The 23741-nt window shown below is 36.5% G+C and overlaps 1 protein-coding gene across 1 annotated transcript in view; it reads left to right on the top strand.

Moving 5' to 3' along the window:
* The first annotated feature begins 2971 nt into the window (after nucleotides 1-2971).
* Nucleotides 2972-23741, top strand: part of LOC145671688 (tyrosine-protein phosphatase non-receptor type 4-like) — a 35479-nt gene continuing 14709 nt past the window's right edge. Inside the window, exons 1-3 of the mRNA XM_081740888.1 lie at nucleotides 2972-2984; nucleotides 7355-7581; nucleotides 13425-13709. Coding sequence (XP_081597014.1) covers nucleotides 2972-2984; nucleotides 7355-7581; nucleotides 13425-13709 — 525 coding nt within the window. The remainder of the gene's footprint in view (nucleotides 2985-7354; nucleotides 7582-13424; nucleotides 13710-23741) is intronic.

Genomic DNA, 23741 nt, shown 5'->3' with positions numbered 1-23741 from the left:
TCTGGTCGCATCAAAATGCAAGCAGAATTCCTATTCACCGAAAATGTCTTTAAGCCGATTCTTCATTGTTTCAGCTTCCTTGATCAGTCGACGCATAATCCCCGATTGTGAAGGTGTGGGTACATTTATTTCTTCCTCAGCCAAGTTCTGAAGAACTTTCGCTGCTTTTCTTGTAGACAGAGACAGTTTAGTAACGAGTTTGGTTGTAGATTTTGTTGCTTGATACTTACGTTTCATAGGGGGAGACTTTTAAAATTTAGAGTCACTGCTGACCTTACGTTCTTCAGTATCAGTGATACTCACATGTTGCGCTTGGCTTGTACATGGACCAATTGACTACTTTGAAATTTTGAAGGATGGATCGTTGATATAGAGGCAACTTTCTCGGTAGTGTATCCGACTCGGCCACCAGATTCTAGTTGTTTTCTATACAATTCTTTGTCTTCACTGCAAACCCAGTTTCCTTTTTCTTTTGTAATATCGAAGACACTAGCGAGAGATTTTTCAAGTACCTCATTCCTTCTTTTTCTATATTTTATGAGCAACTGTTTCAGCTTGGCAACTTTTGCTGAAATTTGCTGCATAGTAAGCAAAAGAAAATTCAGCTTCTCCCAAAGTCTACACAGTTCTTAAGAAATTATTTTTATTCTATCCGACTGCCCTTTCAGTTAATCGTACAACCCCAAATATCTACCAACTACGTCTCTGTTTGTAGGCATTTTACACATTTCACCCACGTCCAGTTTCATTTCTGGTATGCTGGGATGGCGTTTTCTACATGTCGCTAAATTCTGTGTTCACTTTTTCCAGCTGATTCAACTGCTGATTTTGATCTTTTGGTTTTGAATGACGTTTTTTAATCTAAAAATAGAAGAGATCGCAATTAGAAAGACAATTGAGGGAAGCACTGTTACAAATACATATAAAAGCAAAGAATACTAAAGTTTAATCACCGGCAAATCAACCTCCTAAGCTCGTAACACCAATAAAACTGATTTGCGAAAGTGTTTAATGTGCATAATATAAATTAAAATTTGGAAAATAACTTGTATCTATGTTGCTTACTTATAACTTACAACAAAACACAATGTGTTATTTACATAGGAATCTTCGAATTTCTGCGTGCCTGATGGGTTGATGTGCAAACAAAAATCTGTACATTTTGATTGTAAATATACGATAAATAGATTACGTTACCACAATTTATATTATACCAATGTCTATTAAATCTTTCCTAGATGCCAGACTTCTTTTCATTATCACGTTTTGCGAATCAAAAATTCTTATCATATATCTTTTTTCACTTAACTCGCATATGAAAATAGATTAGGTGCGGAACGTTTTTCCAACCCCGAACGAAAAAAAAACACCAGAGAACTAACGTATAGGCAAAAGTTCATTAAATACAACATCAGGAAAATTAAAATTTTGTAAAAAGTTAAAAAGTCATATCCCTAATACTGAGGTATGCTTAAACGGCTAATTAGTAACATATTCTGAATCAGCGTCAAAAGTTGTCTAAATTTGCAAGAGATTAGGTCTTTGTGTTTACTCGAACTTTAAAAAATGCTGGGAAAATTTAGCAGCTATGCACTTTGCACATGGAGCAAAGATGAGTGGCCTCTCTCTGAAAAGCCATATCAGCCCAACCGAAGCAGATATCCAACTGACATTTGGCACATAGCCATCAAATACATTATACAACTTTCCCACCAAATTTCATTAACTTCAGAATTGGTCTTATCTCCCTGACGTGGAATGATCCAAATAATACAGAAGATTGCCTACGATAAAAATAATCAACTTTGTAGGACTTACCTAGTTACTAAATCCTCTTTTTCCACCTCCGAATGATCGCCCGGCACTCCAGCAAACTCCTGCGTAGAATGCCTCGCCATACCTGTGGTAACTTTGCGAAGACCCTGCAAGGTACGGGGGCAGCATTGAGCAAATACTTGTTTGTCTCGTCACTGTATAAGTGAGAGATGTATATACGTATGTCATCCAAAGGGTCCGTGATGTTTTTTTAGGAGTAAGCTGCGGTGGAAGTCACTTCGACGGGTGGCAGTGTCTCGTCAATACCAGAAATTCCTTGGAAAACTTTTCCTTGAACTGCAAAACTCTGATAATCTTATCTAGGTAGAACCACTTCTCACCCGGTGTGCACATCCAACATGTAACTTTCTAGCGTTGATGAACCTATCCTGGATGTGGCACTCAGTGAAGCGGTGTTCGCGCACTTTGTGACGTGCTTCGAATTAGTTAATTAGTTGTTCTCTACAAATTTTCGTAGAGACAGCTTCTCTTGAATATTTTTAGTATCTTTCTTTTCTTAAAGGTGTAGTACGTATCAATTTTATATTACTTCACTTTCATACAAGGGAAGTGTTTGAAACGGTGGTAAAAAAAGAAGCAGCAAGTTTGTGTAGAAGTAAAATAGGTTAAAATTTTTCTGTGCTGTCTTAAGAAACATTCTTATTTAAAATAGCGATTGCCTTTACAAAAAATTAACAGAAGGTGACAGGTTAGCTCAGACAGTAAGTTATTATTATTATTATTATTATTATTATTATTATTATTATTATTATTATTATTATTATTATTATTATTATTATTATTATTACTATTATTTGTATTATGTATGTGTTCCACAAGATCATGCACCAAGGCTAAGGGAGACGGTGATGAGATGAATGATAATGATGGAATGACGAAAGTAAGATTTCCGATAGAATCCACACACACGGTGTTTGTCTACCACGAAACCCATTTCGACAAACACATTTGGGAGCTGGGATCGAACTAGGATCCACGCACCTGAGTTAATGAAGTTGCCTTGATTGTAAGTAATGGAATATATTGATGGAATACAAATAAGTACGTTCTAAAATATGTGTTTCTTTGATACCATATCATAGTAATATGACCATCACGCTCGAGAATAGACATTGTTCTCATTTTCAGGATCAGTATGAAAAGACCAGGTAGAGGAATTGCACATGTATATTGTCGGGAGTTGGCTGATGGATTGTCCAGTCAATTGTCGGCCTGAAGACTGGCCGTGATTAGTCGGTGGCTGGTGCTTTCTGATTGGCTGGTGGGTTGTCCATTCAGTTGTTGGCCTAATGATAGGCTGTAACTAGTTGTTGGCTAATGCTTTCTAATTAGGGAAATTCAGGTGTTGCTAAGTTGATAGGCAACATCTTTATTGAGATTCTAGCTTCTTTCAAAATTGCTATGGTTTCTTTTATTTTCCTATCCGAATATCCTGAGCTTCTTGTAAGTATAGTGAATTCGGAAAATGAGATGGCATACTCTTCCTTTATACGGTGTTCTGCCAGTCCCGATTTGTCTGTTTGGAGGTTTTTTTTATATATATATATATAGTTTGCATGTTGCTTGTAGCGAACTTCAGTTTGTTCAATATAAGTTTTCCTACAATTACACGGAATACGGTAAACTGGTGTTCTGAGTCCTACGTTATCTTTCGCTGGACCTAAAAGGGCTCTGAGTTTGTGAATTCTTTTTAATTCCTTGTTTGGATAAGATCTTGTTCAGTTTCCCTGACAAGTTACCGGTATACGGAAGGCAAGTGATTCCTCTTGTTCCTTCTTTCGGTGTAGGTATCTTATAGCTTGGATTGAATGTGGTCCTTATCAGTATCCTCCGTATGTCTTATCAAGGTATAGTCATTTTGTAGTAAAGTGGCCTTTAGATGCTAAAGTTCAGATTGCAGGCTATCTTCATCGGAGATGGCAAGGGCTCTGTATATTAGAATGTTAATATTTCTACTCGTTGAGATGTGTACTGAAAGCTGCAACATGCATAAAACAGGACCTGGAAAAATGTAACACATGCACTAGACATGCGTTTCCAGTGCCTGTACAGTACTTGTACAGATTTTTCATTTTCGTATGGGTAGATGGAACACTTATACAGAAAGTATTATAAAACATGCGTTTTCAGTTATACGCTTGCTGTACGTTATCCGAAAGCTACAGGATTTACAAATGTAACCTACGATATTACGTATGCCGCATACATTTTTTCTGTGTAGCTTTGAATAACATTATAGTATTTTTTTTAGCTGTTTTGGTATGTGTCTTCTTGGTATAGTGTGAAGGTGATTCATTTATATAAAATGAGTTTAATTTCAGATTTTAAACAAGAACTTAGTATAAATATTTAAAAAAAATACAACTGTAGTTGTAAACAAGGGAATTACTTCAAAGTTACCCATCCACCTAATTTTAAACAAAAAACTATAATAAAATCTACAATCATCAATTTCTACTTAAACTTTACTCATTTTATGTTCTGTTACGTTACCTCGAGAGTGTGAATACGGTGAAGGAACCACAATTACATATGGAAATCCATTATTAACCTAAAGGGGAGACTGGAGGGCCGCGTGGAGCACGGTTGTGGGTAGTTAATGGGGAGTGCGGAGTTGAGAGGGAAGAACGAGCGAAGCGAGAAGCCGAAGTAAGGTGAGATAACGCACTACTAGGTTACTTAGGTTAGGTTATGTCTACTTCACACTTACCTTAGTACGCACTTAGGTTTGTAGAGCTCTCCTATCTCAAGCAGAAACTCGTGAACGATCGTTGGTGGTCTTTGTTCTTATGAATATTCAAAAGATTAACATCATTATCAACATCATGTTTTACAAATATTAGTACTGTCAATTCACATCCAGCGCAAAGACCCTGTACACTTGCAGGCATGTTTACTCGAAAATTATCCACAATACAACCGTCCTGAACCTAGAGACAAGTAGTTCCCTCTACTTGCGAATTACTCCCGTCTTTATAACCGCTTATCAAAATATATTACACATAAATTACGCTTCACTTACATGTTATCAAGCACACAAGCAATCAAATTATCAATTTCTTCTAGGTAAAGTTTCAAAATTTTGATAAAAACGGAAGGGCAACTTCGCAAGTTAACCCTAAACAAGAGCCTAAGTAAAGTTGAATTTCCTTATTTCACAGTAAATCATCTCTCGTTCTTGATCTTAATGTTAGTATTACATGTGGGACTATTAAAACATTTATATTTTAATTCTAATTCGTGTAGTTAATAATACTTATTTAATAAAATTCACGTTTTTTAATGTAGATTACAGAATGTTGACTTAATGTGTGTGTGTGTAGAGTTGGATAATAGAATTAAGTAGAAGCAAAATACTTAAACATCCAAGAGCAGATATGATGAATTGTTGATGTTACTATTTGGTGAATTATAATATGGTTGGCTCGGCCTCCCCCTAACTTCTACCGGGCCCCCTCTACATTTTTGGGCTGGCTACGGGCCTGTCTGACATACCCACGCTGCGAGAGAAAAATAGTGTCTAAAAATGCACCAACTTGATACTATATGGGTTCACACTGACCTTAAAAGTCAAGGAAATTAAAACGAGGCAGGAAAATGCTTCAAAATATGTCGAGAGTGGCCCCACGTGACGTAGCCTCTAACACTCTCACCTTTGGTGCGAGCGATTCCGGGTTCGATTCCCGGTGGGGGCACTCGGTCGAAAAAGTGTAACAGCTTTTTCAGACGATCCATCTTGAGAGGTTTTTTTGCTTTTTTCTCATTCACACCAGACAAATGTCGGAATGGTACCTAACACAGGTCCCAGGCCGCTTTCTTCCTTCCCTTTCCACACATAGTGTGATCGCCAAGGGACGTCATCCCTTATACGTGAGGGGCTAACATGGCCATAGATGCTGAAAACCCAGAAATCTAATTCCTTATTCCTAAAATATGTCGAGAGTCAAGGATATATGTATATTTTTTCCTGCTTACAGAAGATATGAAGATCATTTGAAGGAATCAAGACACGTTTAAAAATAAGAAAAAACTGAAAAAAAAAAGTTGTCTTTAGAAATAAAGTAGCTTGAAGAGCACCGGAAGTTGTTGAAACTTCAAGGAACAAATTAAATTAATATCTTTATGGCTGTCGTAAAGGCGATACAAAACTTTAAAAAACTAAGAAAAAAACTAAGCAAATTTTAAGAAAATTGCTCATATATATATCCTTACAAGGTACAGAATTAGGTATGGTACGAAAATACAAGAAATCGTAAAATAATCGTTTGTAATCGTTCTAAAATACTTAACCCTTTGGGGATCCTATAGTACAATTTGTACCATAAGCACTTTTCATGGTACATTGCGTTATTTCTCTTCTATTTGAGCTTTTTCGTCCGGGTTTTTTTTTTTTTTTTTTTTTTGGCGAGCTTATTTTTCTACGTAGAAGATTGAAATTTTGCACAAACATTCAGTCCACCGAGTACTATTTACCAGATTTTTTGTTCCGATGTCAGTGCCAAAACAGGGGGGAACCAGAGGGAAAAGTGGTAAAAATAGGGATTTTTTACCCCCAAAATCCCGTTTCTCGTCATATTTCCGCCTCACATACAAGATAGGACCACGTGAGTCATACCGTCTGAAAGGCCGTTCTATTCTGAAGAGAATGACGGTCGAATTATTATTCTAGGGTATTTAGGGACGTCCCAGTGAATTTTTATCCAAATATACTTCTGTATAGGGTAGAAGTGGGGCAAAGTAGGGAAATTTTCTCTGGCAGGCCTATTTTTTCACGTAGAAGATTGAAATTTTGCACAAACATTCAGTCCACCGAGTAGTATTTACCAGAAGTTTTTTCCGATTTCTGCGTAAAAACAGGGGGATCCAGAGGGGCAAAAGTTGAAAAAAGGGAAATTTTGCCCCCCAAAATCCCTTTTTTCAGGAATTTCCCGCCTTAGATACATGATGGAGACATATGAATGGTACCGCCTGAAAGACAGTTCTATTCTGAAGAGAATGATTGGCGGATTATAGTCCTAGGGTAATTAGGGATGTCTCAGGAATTTTTTCCCCTGAGACCATAGTGTTTTATGGTACTTTGGGGCACTGTGGGAATTTTTGATAAAAATTCTCCCGCCCTTACTATTCAAGATAGAAACTTGAAATTTGGCCCACACATTCAGTATACTAAGTACTATTTCTCAGATTTTTTTAGATGGCAACGATCACACAGGGGGGGTCCAGGGGGGCCAAAGTTCGAGAAAAAAAATTTCCCTCCGAAATTTTCACTTTGACATTTTTTTCCCGCTTCTGGTATATGGTATGAGCACGCAAGTGGTATGATTTGAAAGCCAGCTCTATTCTGAAGAGAATGAGGTATGCACCATGATCCTAGGATAAATAGTGACGATACAGTAGCTGCTTCACTGAAAGTCTAAAAAATAGCCCAAAAAGCCAGGATCCCCAAAGGGTTGAAAAGAAAACGAAGTTATAATTCTGTTTTTAACTTCTTCTTCTTTTTTTTTAATTTTTAATCCAGGTCCATTACCTAATACAACAATCGACTTCTGGCAGATGGTTTTAGAGGCTCAGAGCACCCTGGTGGTAATGTTAACAACTGTTGTAGAACGAGGGCGTATCAAATGTCACAAGTACTGGCCACAAATCCACGACTCCATAGAACTGAATCAGTTGCGCCTGACATGTACAAAAGAGGAAGAAACACCAAGTTTTGCCTTTAGAGAATTCACCCTTTTAAATCTTGAAGTAAGTTGGTTTATTTTTGTAATTGATTTGTTACTTTTTATTACTGACAAGTAAACCTTACGTTTGGGTGAATCGAGTTGCTGACTGAGACACATATGAGAAAGTAGTACTAAATGTGGTCAGTATTTCAGTGAAGTTGTAGGTGCGAAGCTCCAGGGGTTTAGGAGATACAGCTATCAGAACATCACATGGAAGTACAGAATAGTCTTCATACAGTTGGAGGTAAAAGCTCTGTAAGACCTCTTGTAACGACAAAAGGTGAATAACAAATATATGGGTATATATTAGGACTAGGGGGAAGTCATATAGTAAGGGTATACCTGATGGCGGCCATCTTGAAATCCGCCATTTGGAATTAAGGTTAAGTTTTTAAACTAGGAATAGGGTCATGTGATACATGATTTAAGGCGCAAATTTAATCAGAAGAACAATGGTCACGTTAATTTTGAGTTACGCACAATTGGTAAAAAGTTACAGGGAAATTAAATATTGTTGCAGCATATGTATTAGTCCTTTACCCCACCTTGTAAATTTTGTTTTAATGATAATAATTAAATAAAAAGCAGGTGGATAAATATTAGGTCTATGGTAAGAGTTGCCTTGATGGTGGCCATGTTGCCTTGATGGTGTTCAAATCCGCCATTTTGAAGCAGACAAAAGTTTTAAACAAAACGCATAACAGTGATACCTTATTAATAGCAAATTTTACCATAACTCCAACGGTATAATATTTTTGCTTTATCATTAAGTATCATTTGTTATCTCATAAACAAGTTGCTAATTTAAGGAAAAATGACCAAAGAATAATTGAGTCATAATTGAACTTGGGTCTTTCTTCCAGAAAAGTCCTCAATTAGTACAATCAATATGTAGTTCAGAAAAGAGTGCGTGACTTGCACAAATGCTCTGCTCACAGTGAGCACACCTGACAAAGGCAATCGAGTTACACATGACACATCTGTCGTTAACAATTCCGTCAAAGCAGTAGTCGTAAGGAGCGATCCATTTAATTTTGTGCTGGTTAATGATAAAGCAAAAATGGTTATACCGTTGGAGTTATGGTAAAATTTGCTATTAATAAGGTATCACTGTTATGCGTTTTGTTTAAAACTTTTGTCTGCTTCAAAATGGCGAATTTGAACATGGCCGCCATCAAGGCAACTCTTACCATAGACCTAATATTTATCCACCTGCTTTTTATTTAATTATTATCATTAAAACAAAATTTACAAGGTGGGGTAAAGGACTAATACATATGCTGCAATAATATTTAATTTCCCTGTAACTTTTTACCAATTGTGCGTAACTCAAAATTAACGTGACCATTGTTCTTCTGATTAAATTTGCGCCTTAAATCATGTATCACATGACCCTATTCCTAGTTTAAAAACTTAACCTTAATTCCAAATGGCGGATTTCAAGATGGCCGCCGTCAGGTATACCCTTACTATATGACTTCCCCCTAGTCCTAATATGTACCCATATATTTGTTATTCACCTTTTGTCGTTACAAGAGGTCTTACAGAGCTTTTACCTCCAACTGTATGAAGACTATTCTGTACTTCCATGTGATGTTCTGATAGCTGTATCTCCTAAACCCCTGGAGCTTCGCACCTACAACTTCACTGAAATACTGACCACATTTAGTACTACTTTCTCATATGTTTCTCAGTCAGCAACTCGATTCACCCAAACGTAAGGTTTACTTGTGAGAAAACGGAAATATCTTTCAGAGGTATCATTTGTCTTTTTAAGGGGGCTTGCATACCTGTATCCAGTCTATGATACGTTGTGAGATCAAATATGTGAATAATCATACTGAATGTTTAGTGAAAACTCTTTTGTTAACCTACTGTATTTCTCGCAGAACTCACCGATCGGAAGACACGGTAGATATCTGAGTGTTAAATGTTGCAAAGAAAAAATTAAAATTTAAAAGTAAATAAATGAATAAATATAATAAAAACTAAACTTACAGATATTCGATTTACATTTTAATATTATGCCTTGCTCCAATGCATATTATTTTTAGTATAGAATATGCGTAGCATGTGTCTTTCGTTATTTACAACGCTCGTAGTGTTAGTAATAAAATTGGGATTGGATGTTTTACAATATGGCAGTAAATTACAATTTTAGTTTAACATCCCACAGTTACGCTTTTTAGGTTAAGGGAGACGGATGATTAATGAAAGTGAATGATTGTGTAATTCAATGTCTTGTGTTTTCCCACTGGGGATCGAATCCGGGACCATGTTCACCAGAGGCATACTCGCTACTTGCTAGACCAGCGGGGAGAGAGCTTGGACGTTTTAGACATTGGCTGTCTTTGCAAATAGATTATTCTTTAATTTATAAGTTAGCTTTTGTTGAGCATTCGATGGTTCAGGGTGTCTATCGGTCACGAAAGTCACGAAAGAGTCACGAAATCAGTAAACGGTCATGAAAGTCAAGAAAAAGTCACGAAATTTAGTTTTTGGGTCACTTTTTTTTTTTAATCTATTCAAATATAAGTACAGACTGGAAAGTGTTATACTATAAAACATCAAAATTCACCACCAAAAATGTCTATGGCCAACTTTAGACGCTACCAAATCGCTAGCAAAACACGCTTTTATCGCATGCATGAAAATTCGGCCTAATTCGCACTCAAATTCTCTCTTGAGAATGTTACTAAATTTTATGATTTGGGAAAGAAAAGTCACGAAATTTCATTTTGGAATTCTAGTAGACACCCTGTGGTTACAAATTGTATTATTTTACATCGCTAGAGAAAAATATAACATCTGCGTCCAAATGCACATTAATTACACTACACTGTTTCAGCAGTTTGTACTGCCTTCGTCAGTATGCTCCGCACAGAGCCGAATGCTAAAGGTTTATAATCTTCTGAAGGAAATAGAAGACATTTCTATAACAAGTACGAATTTCAGCGGTTTGATAGCTGGATTTAAGTAATCATGTAAACAGAAAGAACAAAAGTCTAACGGAGTTCGAAAAAAGGTTATTCGAGTACAAGAGATTTACATTAACAAGAGTTTATGTAAATTATCCATCATTTCTCAACTAGGCGCACGGAAAAAATGGCAAATGGAATTCTGAGAAGAAAGAAAGAAAGACAAAGAGAAAAAGAAAACAGCTTCCATTTCCCAGAGCTACTGACTAATCAAACAGAGTTTGGTGTAACAGTTTGGTGCAATTAAACGGCATTCGGAACTTTTTTTTTTAAAACACTAATTATATAAATATGCATCAAACCATATCCTTAAATAAGTATGTATCATTTTACACTTAAAGCAGGAGGTTTTGGCGTTTGGAGGTCAAGTTCATAAATCGTAGGCTTACATAGATACAAGGTAAAATCAGAGTTGGTAGTAAGTCAAAGTTACATACTTAGATTTTTGCACTTGATAAGTTCATGTGAGTACCTTAGTTACAAATTATATTTATACGTTCGTAGAAACAAATGAAGGAAACGACCCTTTTACATTATAGTAGATTATATATAACAATATCTTACTAGTTTTTGTCTTGAAGTTCAATATAACAATTTAATTTTTAATGTCTTTAGAAATAAAATATTCAATTCCTGTCTTACGTAAATCATTGTCTATAAAAATGCCCTGCAAATCATTGTATATAGAAGTATGTACTGAAAGTAGATCTTAGTAGAGTTTTACCTAATTATATTGTATAATTTTGATGGCAATTATTTGGAGAGTTTGGAGACGAATTTGTATAAGGATTCCGTATTTTTTTTCAAGAATTGTTTACATGAATTGGGCAATGATTATTCACAACACTTTTTATTATTTCGTGAAAATAAACATTATTTTCTAATATACACTATTAATATAAAATAAACACTACTAATATAACTTTACTACTCAAAAAGATAAAAACATCTTATCTTATATCCTTTTAACAAATTATAACTTATGTTCGAAGTGGAAAAAATTAGAGGAATGCTTTATTACAATTTTGACTAGACATACTGCCTGTCTAAATGTTGAAATACAGTGAGAGTATGTTGCCTAAAACATGGCATTTCTATTTACATGATGACTCAAAACCATGGGAGAAGTTCTCCGTAGTTACGTGAAAGGAAGCATAGAGAGGCTTTGCTCCCCGCCCCCAACTTTCTGAGAAAAATAAAAAATACCTCTTATGTTGCATTATAGAGAATTATACACGAAAATGCTCAAAAACCGAGTTTTTATATTAACAATTTTTAAACAGTTTCACGCGGAATAACTCTCGGACCCCCACTCTACTAAGGGGTATTCCAGACCCCGGAAGTCCCGCCTCCTCCATAGCAGACAACCCCTAAGTCCACCCATGCTCAAATTTTCAGATTTGAATGCATCCAAAGTCCCCTCGCACTTGTGTATATAGAACAATCAAATCCACCATTATTGTATGTCAGCCACGTATATTCTTTAAATTTGGCCACCCTGTGCTCTAGTAAGATAATCAGGAAATGCAGCGAAATTCATGTCATGATTATTAACTTCCTGATGAATGAATTTATTGGGGAAGCGAGTTTTTTTTTCTTCTTCTTTATTTTCACTAAGCACTGCTCCATATTGAAAGCATTTACTTTTCATTAACTAAAAATATCAGATTGAATTAAAAGCACTCGCCACAAAGATCTAAATATTAAGGATACACTCACGCAGACAGATGATTACTGCACACACACATTCACAGTGTTATCCAATTATTAGAAAGACGCAACAGTACTTTTTAATGAAAACAACAGATTTTTTTGTTTGGGTAAACTCTTTTTTTTCTCGTAAATACCGGACTCAGTTATGTATTTCTTTATCATTGTATTCACAAAAGAAGTCCCGACGAACAATATTTTCCGATTTCAGTTTAAATGAGTTGCCTCAATACACTATTTTTTGTTCGGATTGGGCCCATAATTGATTCCTTTCTGTTATGTGACCCTTATCTGCAACCAGCACAATAAACACGAGTTCTTGTATAGTAGCAAGGGGCGAACTTCTTTGTAGACAACTCTTTTAAAAAACAAAACGTGACAAAAATGTTGGTGTTGCCAACTTAGAAATTACTTCTACATAAGAAATAAAATCTTTGACGTGCAAAGGTATTCGTCAATTACTGTGTATAAAAATGGGTTTATTAAAAGTGTATTATCATCCACTTTCCACTGACAGTATGTCTTGATCACTGAAAAACCAGAGGCAGTATGACATTCTACCGCATACCGTCTCACTTCAACCACTGCTTATACTGTTGCAAAACTTCGTTCATGTCTTCTTCGATGTGACTTTCTATCTGTGAGAAGTGAGTGAATGTTAGCGCTATGATTTTCACTCAATAAATCATCATATTTAACATTTTCTGACTAAGTTTGAGAACGAGTTTTCTATAATTAAGGCAGTATATAATTATTATAATAATACGATTATATCTGCGGTACATCAATCATCATGAAACGCTTTCGAGCGAAGTAACGAATTTTTAAAAGGAATATTTCAGCAATTTTGTCTGTCTTAACTTGGAAGTGTGAAGTAAACTTGCTTAGGAATTGATTTTAAGAATATTTCATCCGAGTTACAGGATTTTCCAGAATGAAAAATGCCATTAACTGTCATATATGTAGCAGCGCAACTGACAAAGTCTTACCGAAGAATAGACGAGCGAAACCGTACAGTAGTGTCTGTTATAATTTATTATAAGAACGTAAGGTTGAGATGTTTTTATCTTTCTAAATATCATATCAAAAATGTATCGTATTCCAATCTCAGTACACATTAACTCTACTACTTTAGTAAATGCACGATTTCTAATCTGTTCCTTTTAAACTTTTTCAGACACAAGAGGAAAGGCACATTACACATATGCAGTATGTGGCATGGCCTGACCACGGAGTCCCAACCGAATCGTCGCAGTTTTTGGAGTTCGTCCAGAGAGTCCGTCAGGCAAGAGCCGGGATGGTTGAACCGACGGTGGTTCATTGTTCAACTGGCATCGGACGAACGGGTGTTCTTATTCTAATGGAGACTGTGATGTGCCTCATAGAGGCAAACGAACCTGTTTATCCTTTGGATATTGTGAGAGCGATGAGAGATCAGCGAGCCATGATGATCCAAACAGCTGTAAGTAATTAGGTTCTACTGTGACAAAGATTCCGTGGTATTTTGGATCTTTGGAATTATTTTATCTATAATTAAGATCATTCTTCGAATAAGATCTGTAACTTCACGCATAAGCTTCTCTATGCTAAGTAATTGGATATAATACTACAAAATTTTGTAATAATCCTCAACATCGAAGCTTTTTTAATAATTCCGTCTGTCCAGCGTACATACATCATCAGTAGTATAAAGTTTTAAGAACTAGTAAAGAAGAAAAAAATCAACAACCAAAATTAAACATAACATTTACAACAAAAATTTCATGAACATTTTCTTCTAATTACATTGTAAATTTTGTTTAAAGTTACTTTTGTTTATGTAATTCAGATAGAATCTTTATTTATTAACTGCCTTACACGCTTTTCTCTCTCTCTCTTTAATTCATAATTATGTGATTACTTGAATCCAGCTATTCAAATCACTCCGATCCATATTGTAGGAATGTCTTCTATTTCCCTTGAATGGCTTTAAATACCTAACATTTGAATCTGGCCGAAGCCTTAGTCATGGTTAAAAATTTAAGAGGAAACTTCAGTGGGGAAAGCACGGGTAAGAGCAGCCAGGCTTTTTATCTAGAAGAAGTTTTCTTGTGATAGAGATTTTAGGTTAGGAATACGTCCGTTAACAATAAGTCACTCAGTAGGATAAACATTCTTGTGGTATTAGAAATACGTAGATTGCAATTAAATTACTAGAAATAGACATTTTAATATTAATGCTAAATTTGATCTGCAAATGTTAGTGCCAATTTCTTCTTTGTTACAATAAATTCGCGAATCTTACTGTTCTTTTTGATGTATGGTGATAGTTATTTAAATGAAGTGCCATATGTACTTCATCAGTGGCGTATTTAGGGGGGTGGCTTCCGGGCTTAAGCCCCCCCCGAAATCTTACTTAGTATAGTAAAGTAAATGAAATATCTTGCAGAATTTTCATATTTCCAGGCAAAGCCCCCCCCCCCCCCGAAAGTTAGCAAAGCCTCTCCCGAAACAAAATCGTAAATACGCCACTGTACTTGATTATGTTTAACTTTTCAACTTTTGTCCTCTAAGGAAACTTCTTAATATGTTCAGCACGAAATAAACCGGTTAACGAACTGCACTATCTCAGTCAGTATGTGCTGACAAACGTTATATATGAATGTTCATTACTCAAAGCAAAAGTTCAACAGCTCAGGCATTCTTAAATGTTTAGTTTTGTTTCTCCAGGTGTTTTTCCATCCATACGTGCTTTGAATAATGAACATTTGTGTATAAAAACTGCTGTAGATATTAACTGAATTGGATAGACCCGATTTTAAGGGGAGATTTGGGAGGGGAGGAGTTTAGCCCGGGATCTCTAGTCGGACAGGTTCTCAGCTAAGAATGAGGAATAGATTTGAAAAGATAATTATGTGGTTGATTTTCTCGTTAATTTATTGATGTCATTTGAAAGCGCATGCATAATAATAATAATAATAATAATAATAATAATAATAATAATAATAATAATAATAATAATAATAATAATAATAATCTACACTAACCATCATATGAGGCAGCAGGAAGTGAAGATAAGTAGCTGTAAGTGACAAAAGTCTGGGCGAATAAGGGAAAGCTACATCTTTCGCTTGTAATTGAAATATAATACCACTTTGGGCATACGATTGTTCTTCTCTCTTTCCCGTAGCGTTTTTAGGTGGTGAGGTGAGTTGAGTTTAATCTCCCGTTCAGCAGCGAGGCTTTAAAAGATGTGGACTTACTGAGTAACGTGAAACCCGAACCACATGAGTTTCCGCCGGGTCTCTCACGTCAAAGGCGCGTACGCTAACCGCTTAGTTACGAAGGAGCTCTGTAGCGTTTTTTTTTTTTTTTTAATTACACAATTCAGTTATATGTCTTCTTGTGTGTATATCCCTCTCACATCCAATTACATTTAGAACAGGAGCTAGCACGAAATTTCTTACATCATAAGTATAAAAATTTTCACCAACCAGCAGTAATCGCATAAACGAAAGTAAGAAAAATAACTTTGTCTTATTACAAAACTTTTAACCAATCAGGAGATAACCTTTGACACCCAATACTGCAAAATACTTTGGTCATAAAATATACGACTAAGTTTGTAGCATTGGATGCGAAAATTGTTGCTGACCACTGCTGTAACGAGTAAGACAAAATAATCGGAAGCATCTGTGAAATAAGACTCTCCCCCTAAAAGGACCCTGTGTAAGTTCTCGTCAAAAATAAAAGTTCTATTTGCCTTGCTTTTTTGCTGTATTCCTATAGATATAAAGGCAACTCCTCAGGAAAAAAATATTTCGACGACACTGATAACGATTTCAAGAAAGTAGGGCCAAAATACCGCACATGTTTATAATGGAGTATATGGGAAACTACATGTTATATTCGGATTTTTGTAGGTACCGTCCACAACTCTGAGATCAATGATTTGCAAATATGATGTGCATCAAGGTACGGGAAAATTATAGGTAGAAACGAAAAGTTGTGTCATATTTCCTGTGGCTGATACAGGGTGTTGAAATTGGGCACCATCTGGTAGTTTAATAGACTGTATGGGCGAGTATTTGGTGGCTGGGAATTGTATTACGTACCATCAGCGCCTCCGAAATGCAGATCAAGATGATGTGGTGTTCCTCCCGAAGGCAGGGCTGTGACCCGAAGGTTCCTGGGCAAAGTGTACCCACGATGGTTTGCCATTGCCTGCCATGAGATGATGACCTCCGAAGGATGGAACCGACAGTTGAACAAAGGATCCGGACTTCCTCGGTCCCCACCGGAAATCGAACCTGAGATCCCTTGAGTACAAGGCGAAGAGCTTATCCATTCATCCACCGGGAACATATTCTGACAAGACCATTGTGATATTATGATGTACAGCAGGGTAAGGGGCAAATAATAGTTGAAAACGTCAGTGGCATTATGTTCTGTTTGACCGATCCGGACGTTTGAGGTTGTGTATATGCAACATTCGCTTCTTATTCGCTATCTGTCTGTTGCGGGGCTGCCTCTATGAAGGGAACTACAGTAGAAGCGTCATTGTGAAGGTGTTGATTTTTGTAGTAGCTTACTCGTCTTTAGTGACTGCAAGTAGGTGGTGATCGATTCGTGTGTTGTGCCTACTTCATTGTGCCTGCAAGAAGTTGCAATTCCTGCATGCTTTTGTCCAGTGACTTTTGTTGTTCTGTTTCTCGCGACATTTATGCGAACTTTGTTGTTGTGTACTATTTGGTGTTATTTTCTGGTAGGTTTCGTCAGTGTGGAAACGTGTAATGCAAAAGCCATATTATTCATTTCAAAACAATTTGGTGACGTGTGTGGCAAATGGCTTTCGGTGGAAGCACGGATAAACATCGGCAATGTTCCGTGTGCGAACTATGGTTTAGAGGGCAAAGAAGGCGCCCGGTGTGTGGAAGTGAGTTCTTATAAGCGATTAGTTACATGCGTGGGAGCAAAAATAAGTTATTCCAGTGCTTCCGTCCGTCAACAGTACTAGGTACAACATGCTACATAAAGGCAAGTTCTTATGTGAGAAGTGTGCAGAAACAACCAGAAATGGGTAGTCAGGGATCGGATCTCAACGTTGAAAATACGTCAACTGTGCCTGTGCACATGAAGGTAAACCTCGCAGAAATTCCTGAAGAACAGTTAGTAGTGTTCACGGGATTGAACAATGAACAGTTGACTGTGCTGTGCAGCTTCTGTAACATCTTACATAACAGCAATGTTACAAGCGTTGGGGATGACAAGCTGGTTTTAGTCTTTGACGGAACATACATTTACAACGAAAAATCGACGAACTACACTCTGCATAGACGTCTGTGTATAGTGTGCAAAAAGCACGTCCTTTAGTGAAACCCATGATGATCGTTACACCCAGCGGGTACATGAAAATGAACCTTGACTTGTCCTTGAATCTTGTCTATGTTGAACATTTTATCAAGATCGGTTAGGTGATTCAAGAGGTATAAAGTTTTATTCATTTTTATATATCTTCCTCTCCCTCCCCTAAGTTCTACTGTCAAAGTTAAATGACGAAAATCTTTCCAGGCCCAATCCTCATCTATGTGGAAAACTTGATTGAGATTGGTCGTATGGTTCAAGAGTTAAGTCACGAACATAGTCACTTTTATTTTATATATATATTGAATTTTGTATATCTCCCCCATCTCCTCTCCTCTACATTGTTCCGTCAAAGAGGAATTGTAAAGAACTTCCAAGGCCCCAACCTCATCTATGTTAAAATTTTGATTGAGATTGGTTGTTTGGTTTAAGAGTTACGTTTTATTTATTTTCTTATATATCCCCCTCCTCCCCCAATCCCAAAGTTACATCATCGAAGTGAATAGATAAAAGACAATCTCAGGTTCGAATCTTATCAATGCTGAAAATTTGAAAGAGATCGGTCGGGTGGTTCAACAGATTAAGAGTTACAAACCTAGTCACTTTCAATTTAATAATACAGATTAGTCATATACATCAAAATTTGCAGTAATGGAATAAAGCCGAATCTGGAAGTTCATAATTAATGAAATACAGTATGGAATACTTACTTACTCTTGTTAGTTCAGCAGTGAAGGAAGATTATAAATGTACGTACGTAGAGCATCAGTTTTAGCTTTTAGCGAAATTTCTCTTCTCAATGGCTTTATTATACGTTAAAATGTACACTTAACGGATATGAGCAATTTATATTCAACATAATTAACATTTGATAAGCGTATTCAGTCAAGGTTAGATCAGAATTTATAGCTAGAAGAAATAAATAGTAAATGAATATTTATTTTTCTTGATTATATTTCGTCAAACTTGTATCAGTAACCTATTTTAGTCTGAAATAAAGGAAAATAATAAATGAAAATAAAATAATATGAATAAATTCTATATTATTTATGATAACTACAAATGATTGAACATTATATAAAGGATATTATTTTGATTAATAATGGTAAGTGAGCCCAAGTAAATATTACGAAGTAAATTTATATTCTACGATAATAATATTTAGAAATGTCATGAGGATTTGTAGAAATGACGAATAATTAAAATCAAAGCGAAGAAAAAACGTGATACTTATCTTCGTGAACGACGAGGGACCGATAGTTGATGGAATAGCGGGTGACTCGACTGCAAAACATGAAAAGGAAAAAGCTACAATGAAAGAAAATCAAATTACCAACAATATTATATTTGTCTGTATCTATATATGTGGTGATGCATTACAATCAAAACTATTATACATATTCTGATTGACTGGATGATATTATCAGTTATGTTAATATAATGTTATAATGCAAATTGAAGATAAATAAGAAGAAAACCAAAATGATAAAGTGCACAAGAGCAGGGCATGAAGAGGCAAACGTACGGCTAGGGGCAGAGAAAATCCAATACGCTAAGATGTTCCCCTATTTAGTGAGTCTAATATTCTCGGACGGGAGAAGTGAAAAAGACTTAAGTTCCAGAATAGTGCAGACTAAACAAGCAACCAATAGGAAAAGAGGACTCCTAACATCAAGAAATATGTCGTTGGTAGTTCGAATTCTATTTATTAAGACTCTGGTATGGAGCATGTCGCTTTACGGATGAAAGACGTGGACATTGAGAAAAACTGAAGTACCCAAACTGAAAGCATTTGAAATGTGGTGTTGGAACGGAATACTGCGCATATCATGGACCGAAAGAAAAAGGAATGAAGATGTACTAAAGGAAGCTAATGAAGGACGACAGATCATGAAGATAATAGGATAAAAAAGAAACTGCATACTTGGCCATCTTATTCGGCACTCCGATTGGATCACCATGTTGATAGAGGGAAAGACAGAAGGAAAACGAAGAAGAGGAAGACTAAGGGTAAAATATCTAGATGCAGTTGCCAAGAATAGATCTATCAAAGTATGAAACAGTCTTCCCAATAGAGAGAAAACTTTAAATATTTCCATGTTGTTTACCAAACTATGGTTGAGGTGAGAAAGAAGAATGTTATACCCGCTTCATGCTCAATTATCGGTATTATTTGTATGTAACTACGTTTGTTGTCTTTTAACCAATGTCTGTTGTATACTGTATCTACTTCTCCGTAATATAATCAATTGCTGCTTTACAGTATTCAATCAATTGTACATAACATCTTATGTTCACTATATATCTTACAAGTAAAGGTCACGTTAGGGTGGATCGAGTTGCTGTCTGAAACATATGTGATAGAGTAATACTAAGTGTGCTCAATATGCCAGGGAAGTTTCAGGTGCAAAAGGTTTAGGAGATACAGTCTCTAGAACGTCACATGGAGGTACATGTTATAGTCGTAATACATAGTCCAAAACATAAGGGAGAATCCTTTTACCTATTTTTTCTTTTAAACTAGATTGTGTTCATGTTTCCAGCATATTTAAGTGATGAAACACAAGAAAAAGTTGCTTGTTTTGCAGATCCGAAGTGGTTTTGTTATTGCACAGAAAAGTTAACAATTACTAAAATCAATATGCACTTCAGAAAAGAGTGCATGTCTCGCACAAATACTCTGCTCACAGTGAGCACACCTGGCAAGCGCAATCAAGTCGCACTTGAAACATTTGTAGTTCACAATTCTGTCAAAGCAATAATCGTAACGAGTGATCCAACTTTAGGGCTCCTCATTTAAGTATCTAGCCTTATGGAAAGCAGATCGAATCATGTTTTGAAAACGAGGAGCACTGAGGTGGTGAATTGTTAACGACTGAAGTTGTATGAACCTGTCACGATGTCAAGTGTACACTTCCTATTATTGCTGTATCAGTGATGAAACGAACAAAGGCTTTGTATGGACGGAAGAAGTGAACATCCAGAGGCTGAATCATGCCACTACGTCCACCAGATATCAGGCCCTTGATCAATGCAAAGCCTACTGCCACACATTGTAACGAACAACTGTCGTCTTTGTTTGCAGACCATGAATCAAGTACCGGAGGAATTTTTTCCTATCATTTGGAATGTTTTTCCACATGACGTTCGAATAGAAAGTCTTAAGCATCTGATTGTTCATGTTCGCTGTTTACCAGCAAATGCGATAAAGATTATATTTGCCGGATCAGCTGGCTTTATTCCAGGGAACCTACAGTTTGGTTCAGCCACCAGAACATACACGGGACGCAGAATTGCTCCTTCCGTAGACAGAACCGGCATTATCATATAGGAATGAGATGTTGCTCTCATATATCCCACTATTTTCCCTGATCTTCATGATTCTTTCTCCCTCAACGCAATTCCTTCTCGAAGCGATTTTGATCCGCATTGAAGACATTGGGAACTGTAATGTCATCAGTGATCATAAGATCAGGTACTGAAATAGACTATAACATGTAACTCCATGTGACTTTCTAGCGGCTGTATCTCCTAAACCCTTTGAGCTTTGCACCTAAAACTTCACTGACATATTGACCACTTAGTACTACTCTGTCACAAATGTCTCGGGCAGCAACTCGATTTTCCCAAACGTAACCTTTATTTGTTACTGCATGCTAAGTCCACGACGTTAATGATGTAAACTCTGTCTAATGTGATTTTACAAGCATTTTCGTGTACCCACAATTCAACAAAGTGCTTCTAGCTTTTTTCTCATGGCACTAGTCATGGGTGGAGGCATTATCCACTGGTCCAAAAGTTCACTCGTTACACTTTTCAAGTTTACGTGAAGAAGGCGACCATTAAGAAGATCTATTGGAAATACCACTTTCATGTACTGACATTATTGCCAGCAACTGCAAAGGTCGACGGCAATTACACCTAAATGAGTTCATACAACTTAAAGCGAACCTGATGGCGAAGGTGTGAGAAGGGGCAATGCAATGTAGACCTAATTTGGGGAGGCCGAGCTACTGTAAAGCGTCAAAATGTTAAATCAGTCCCACCGAGAATTGAAGCCAGATACACCAAAGAAGCGCAGCCAAGAAAATAGACTTGATTGAGCTTATTATCATTATTATTGTAGCATCCCACCTTTATGTTGCAAGACGGAGGAAAACAGAGATAATGAAAATGAACGAAATGGTAGAAGAAAGGAAATGCAGTAAAATGAGACACCCCAGAGGAAAGGTACGCTGGCTAATTACACTAGCCAACAGTGAAACTGTAACTGGAATGAAATAAATGTTTAACTATATCGACCACGCTGATGACGAAAACGACAATGAAAAATTCGAATTAGCTCTCATTTCCAAGTTAAAGGGGGGATAAATTTAATTATAATTATTATATTTTATTAGCAATCATTGTAATTCCTTCCCATATAGGCTTGAAATCCCGTTGATGGTAGACAGAGTGATTAAGTTTCCTGCTGGCAACAATAGCTGTGTGTATTTTGTTGCTATTTTTGCCATGGCTCGTACCAACAATGGGAAGGGGGAGCAGGAGTGGAGCATATTTCATTTAAGCGTAGTTTCAGTCTTTTACAAGTTGTGTAATGTTCGAGTGCTGAAAGAATATGCTACTGAAGTGTAGTTAGTGCGTGTGGTCATTGCAATTCCTGTGATTCAATATGCCTTGCAAATGCGTAAACAATGCTGATAATTTTTGTTACATTTGCGGACAGGCTACATTGAAATCGCAAAGGACGCCAATAACGCCATATATTAGGAAGGCGTGCAAACTGTACATTGGTTGTGAAGGCTGAACTATTAGCGTCAAGACTACAACAGTGGGATTGCCTTGATAATACAGCAAATGTGACTGCGTTCCGTAACTGCCATATGTCATTCCTTCCATTTGTCGAAAGTGAAAAGAACTTGGTATTTTGTAGTGATATAGAAGGAGTAATGGCATTGACTATAAAAGTGATGAGTGGAGGTTATTCATCGACTCCTCCAAAATAAGTCTCAAGTGTGTCCTACTGCATAATGGCAACGTGTTACCACCGATTCCGATTGGGTATGCACCTTACATCAAAGAAACAAATGATAACATAAAACAGCTGCTATTGCGATTGCACTATGACAAGTTTAAATGGCAAATTTCCGGGGATCTGAAAGTCATAGGCATATTACTTGGGCTAAAACAGGGTTACACCAAATTATGTTGCTTCCTGTGCCCCTGGGATAGCCGTGCCAAAGCACTTGATTATAAAAAAGAACAATGTAATATTCTTTCTACCTATACTCTTATACAAAAGTGTAGAAATGGGTGACCTACAGTCCGTGCTACTTGTAATCCAAGCCGTGCTACTATAGATATCAGGTGAATTTTGGAGAGAATATTCCTTTTGTCAAGAAAATATGTGATAAGAAAAGATTTTTAGAAATATTTATCCTAAGGCAATGGAGAGGAGTTCAAAATTTTCCCGAAGAATAATATATCTCACGAATCGCTGGCGTCAGAGATATGAAACTCGGCTGATATACACTCTTAATTTTTTTAAAAAAGGAAAAAGGTGTTTCAACAGTTTCGAAAACTCCGCGTGAAGGTGGCAAAGGGAACATCTTTACAATACTCAAATTTCCCTTTCTTTAATTAGAATGTGCCAAATGTTATGAATTGCTGCATTTGAAAAAAAAATATTAGACAGTAGGAAGAGTAGGAAGAGAATATCCTGATTAAATTAGCACTTGATAGTATAGAAAAGGAAAATACGAGTAAACTTTTTCAGTTCCACATTCTAGGTAAAACGTTGGAAGGCGTACGTAATAAAAAGTATCGTTTTGTGGTGCAATATAAAGTGCTACGTGAAGTCTTCTTGAGAGAATCAGCTAGTGTTGTTTACTTCGAGGTTGAGCATATTGGTATGAGTTTGCATGGTATTGGTATGAGGTTAGGTTAGGGTATTTTTGGAAGAAATGGTGATTCATGATAAATCTATGAAAGGGTTAGAGGGGATATAAGCAAGATTATAAACTTGTGAGAACTCTCATAATAGGGTATTTATATATTGTGCGCCCCTGTGCTCTAAATAATTTGACGCCCCCCGGGACAAACTTATGTCTCAAACAAGGAAACAAGCCGTGATTTTGCAAACAGACCAGCT

Source organism: Thermobia domestica, chromosome 15 (assembly GCF_964235325.1).
Source record: "Thermobia domestica chromosome 15, izTheDome1.hap1.1, whole genome shotgun sequence".
In the NCBI taxonomy this organism is placed as follows: Eukaryota; Metazoa; Arthropoda; class Insecta; order Zygentoma; family Lepismatidae; genus Thermobia; species Thermobia domestica.
The sequence above is the reverse complement of the archived record's forward strand: the minus strand, read 5'-3'. Positions and strand labels throughout refer to the sequence as shown.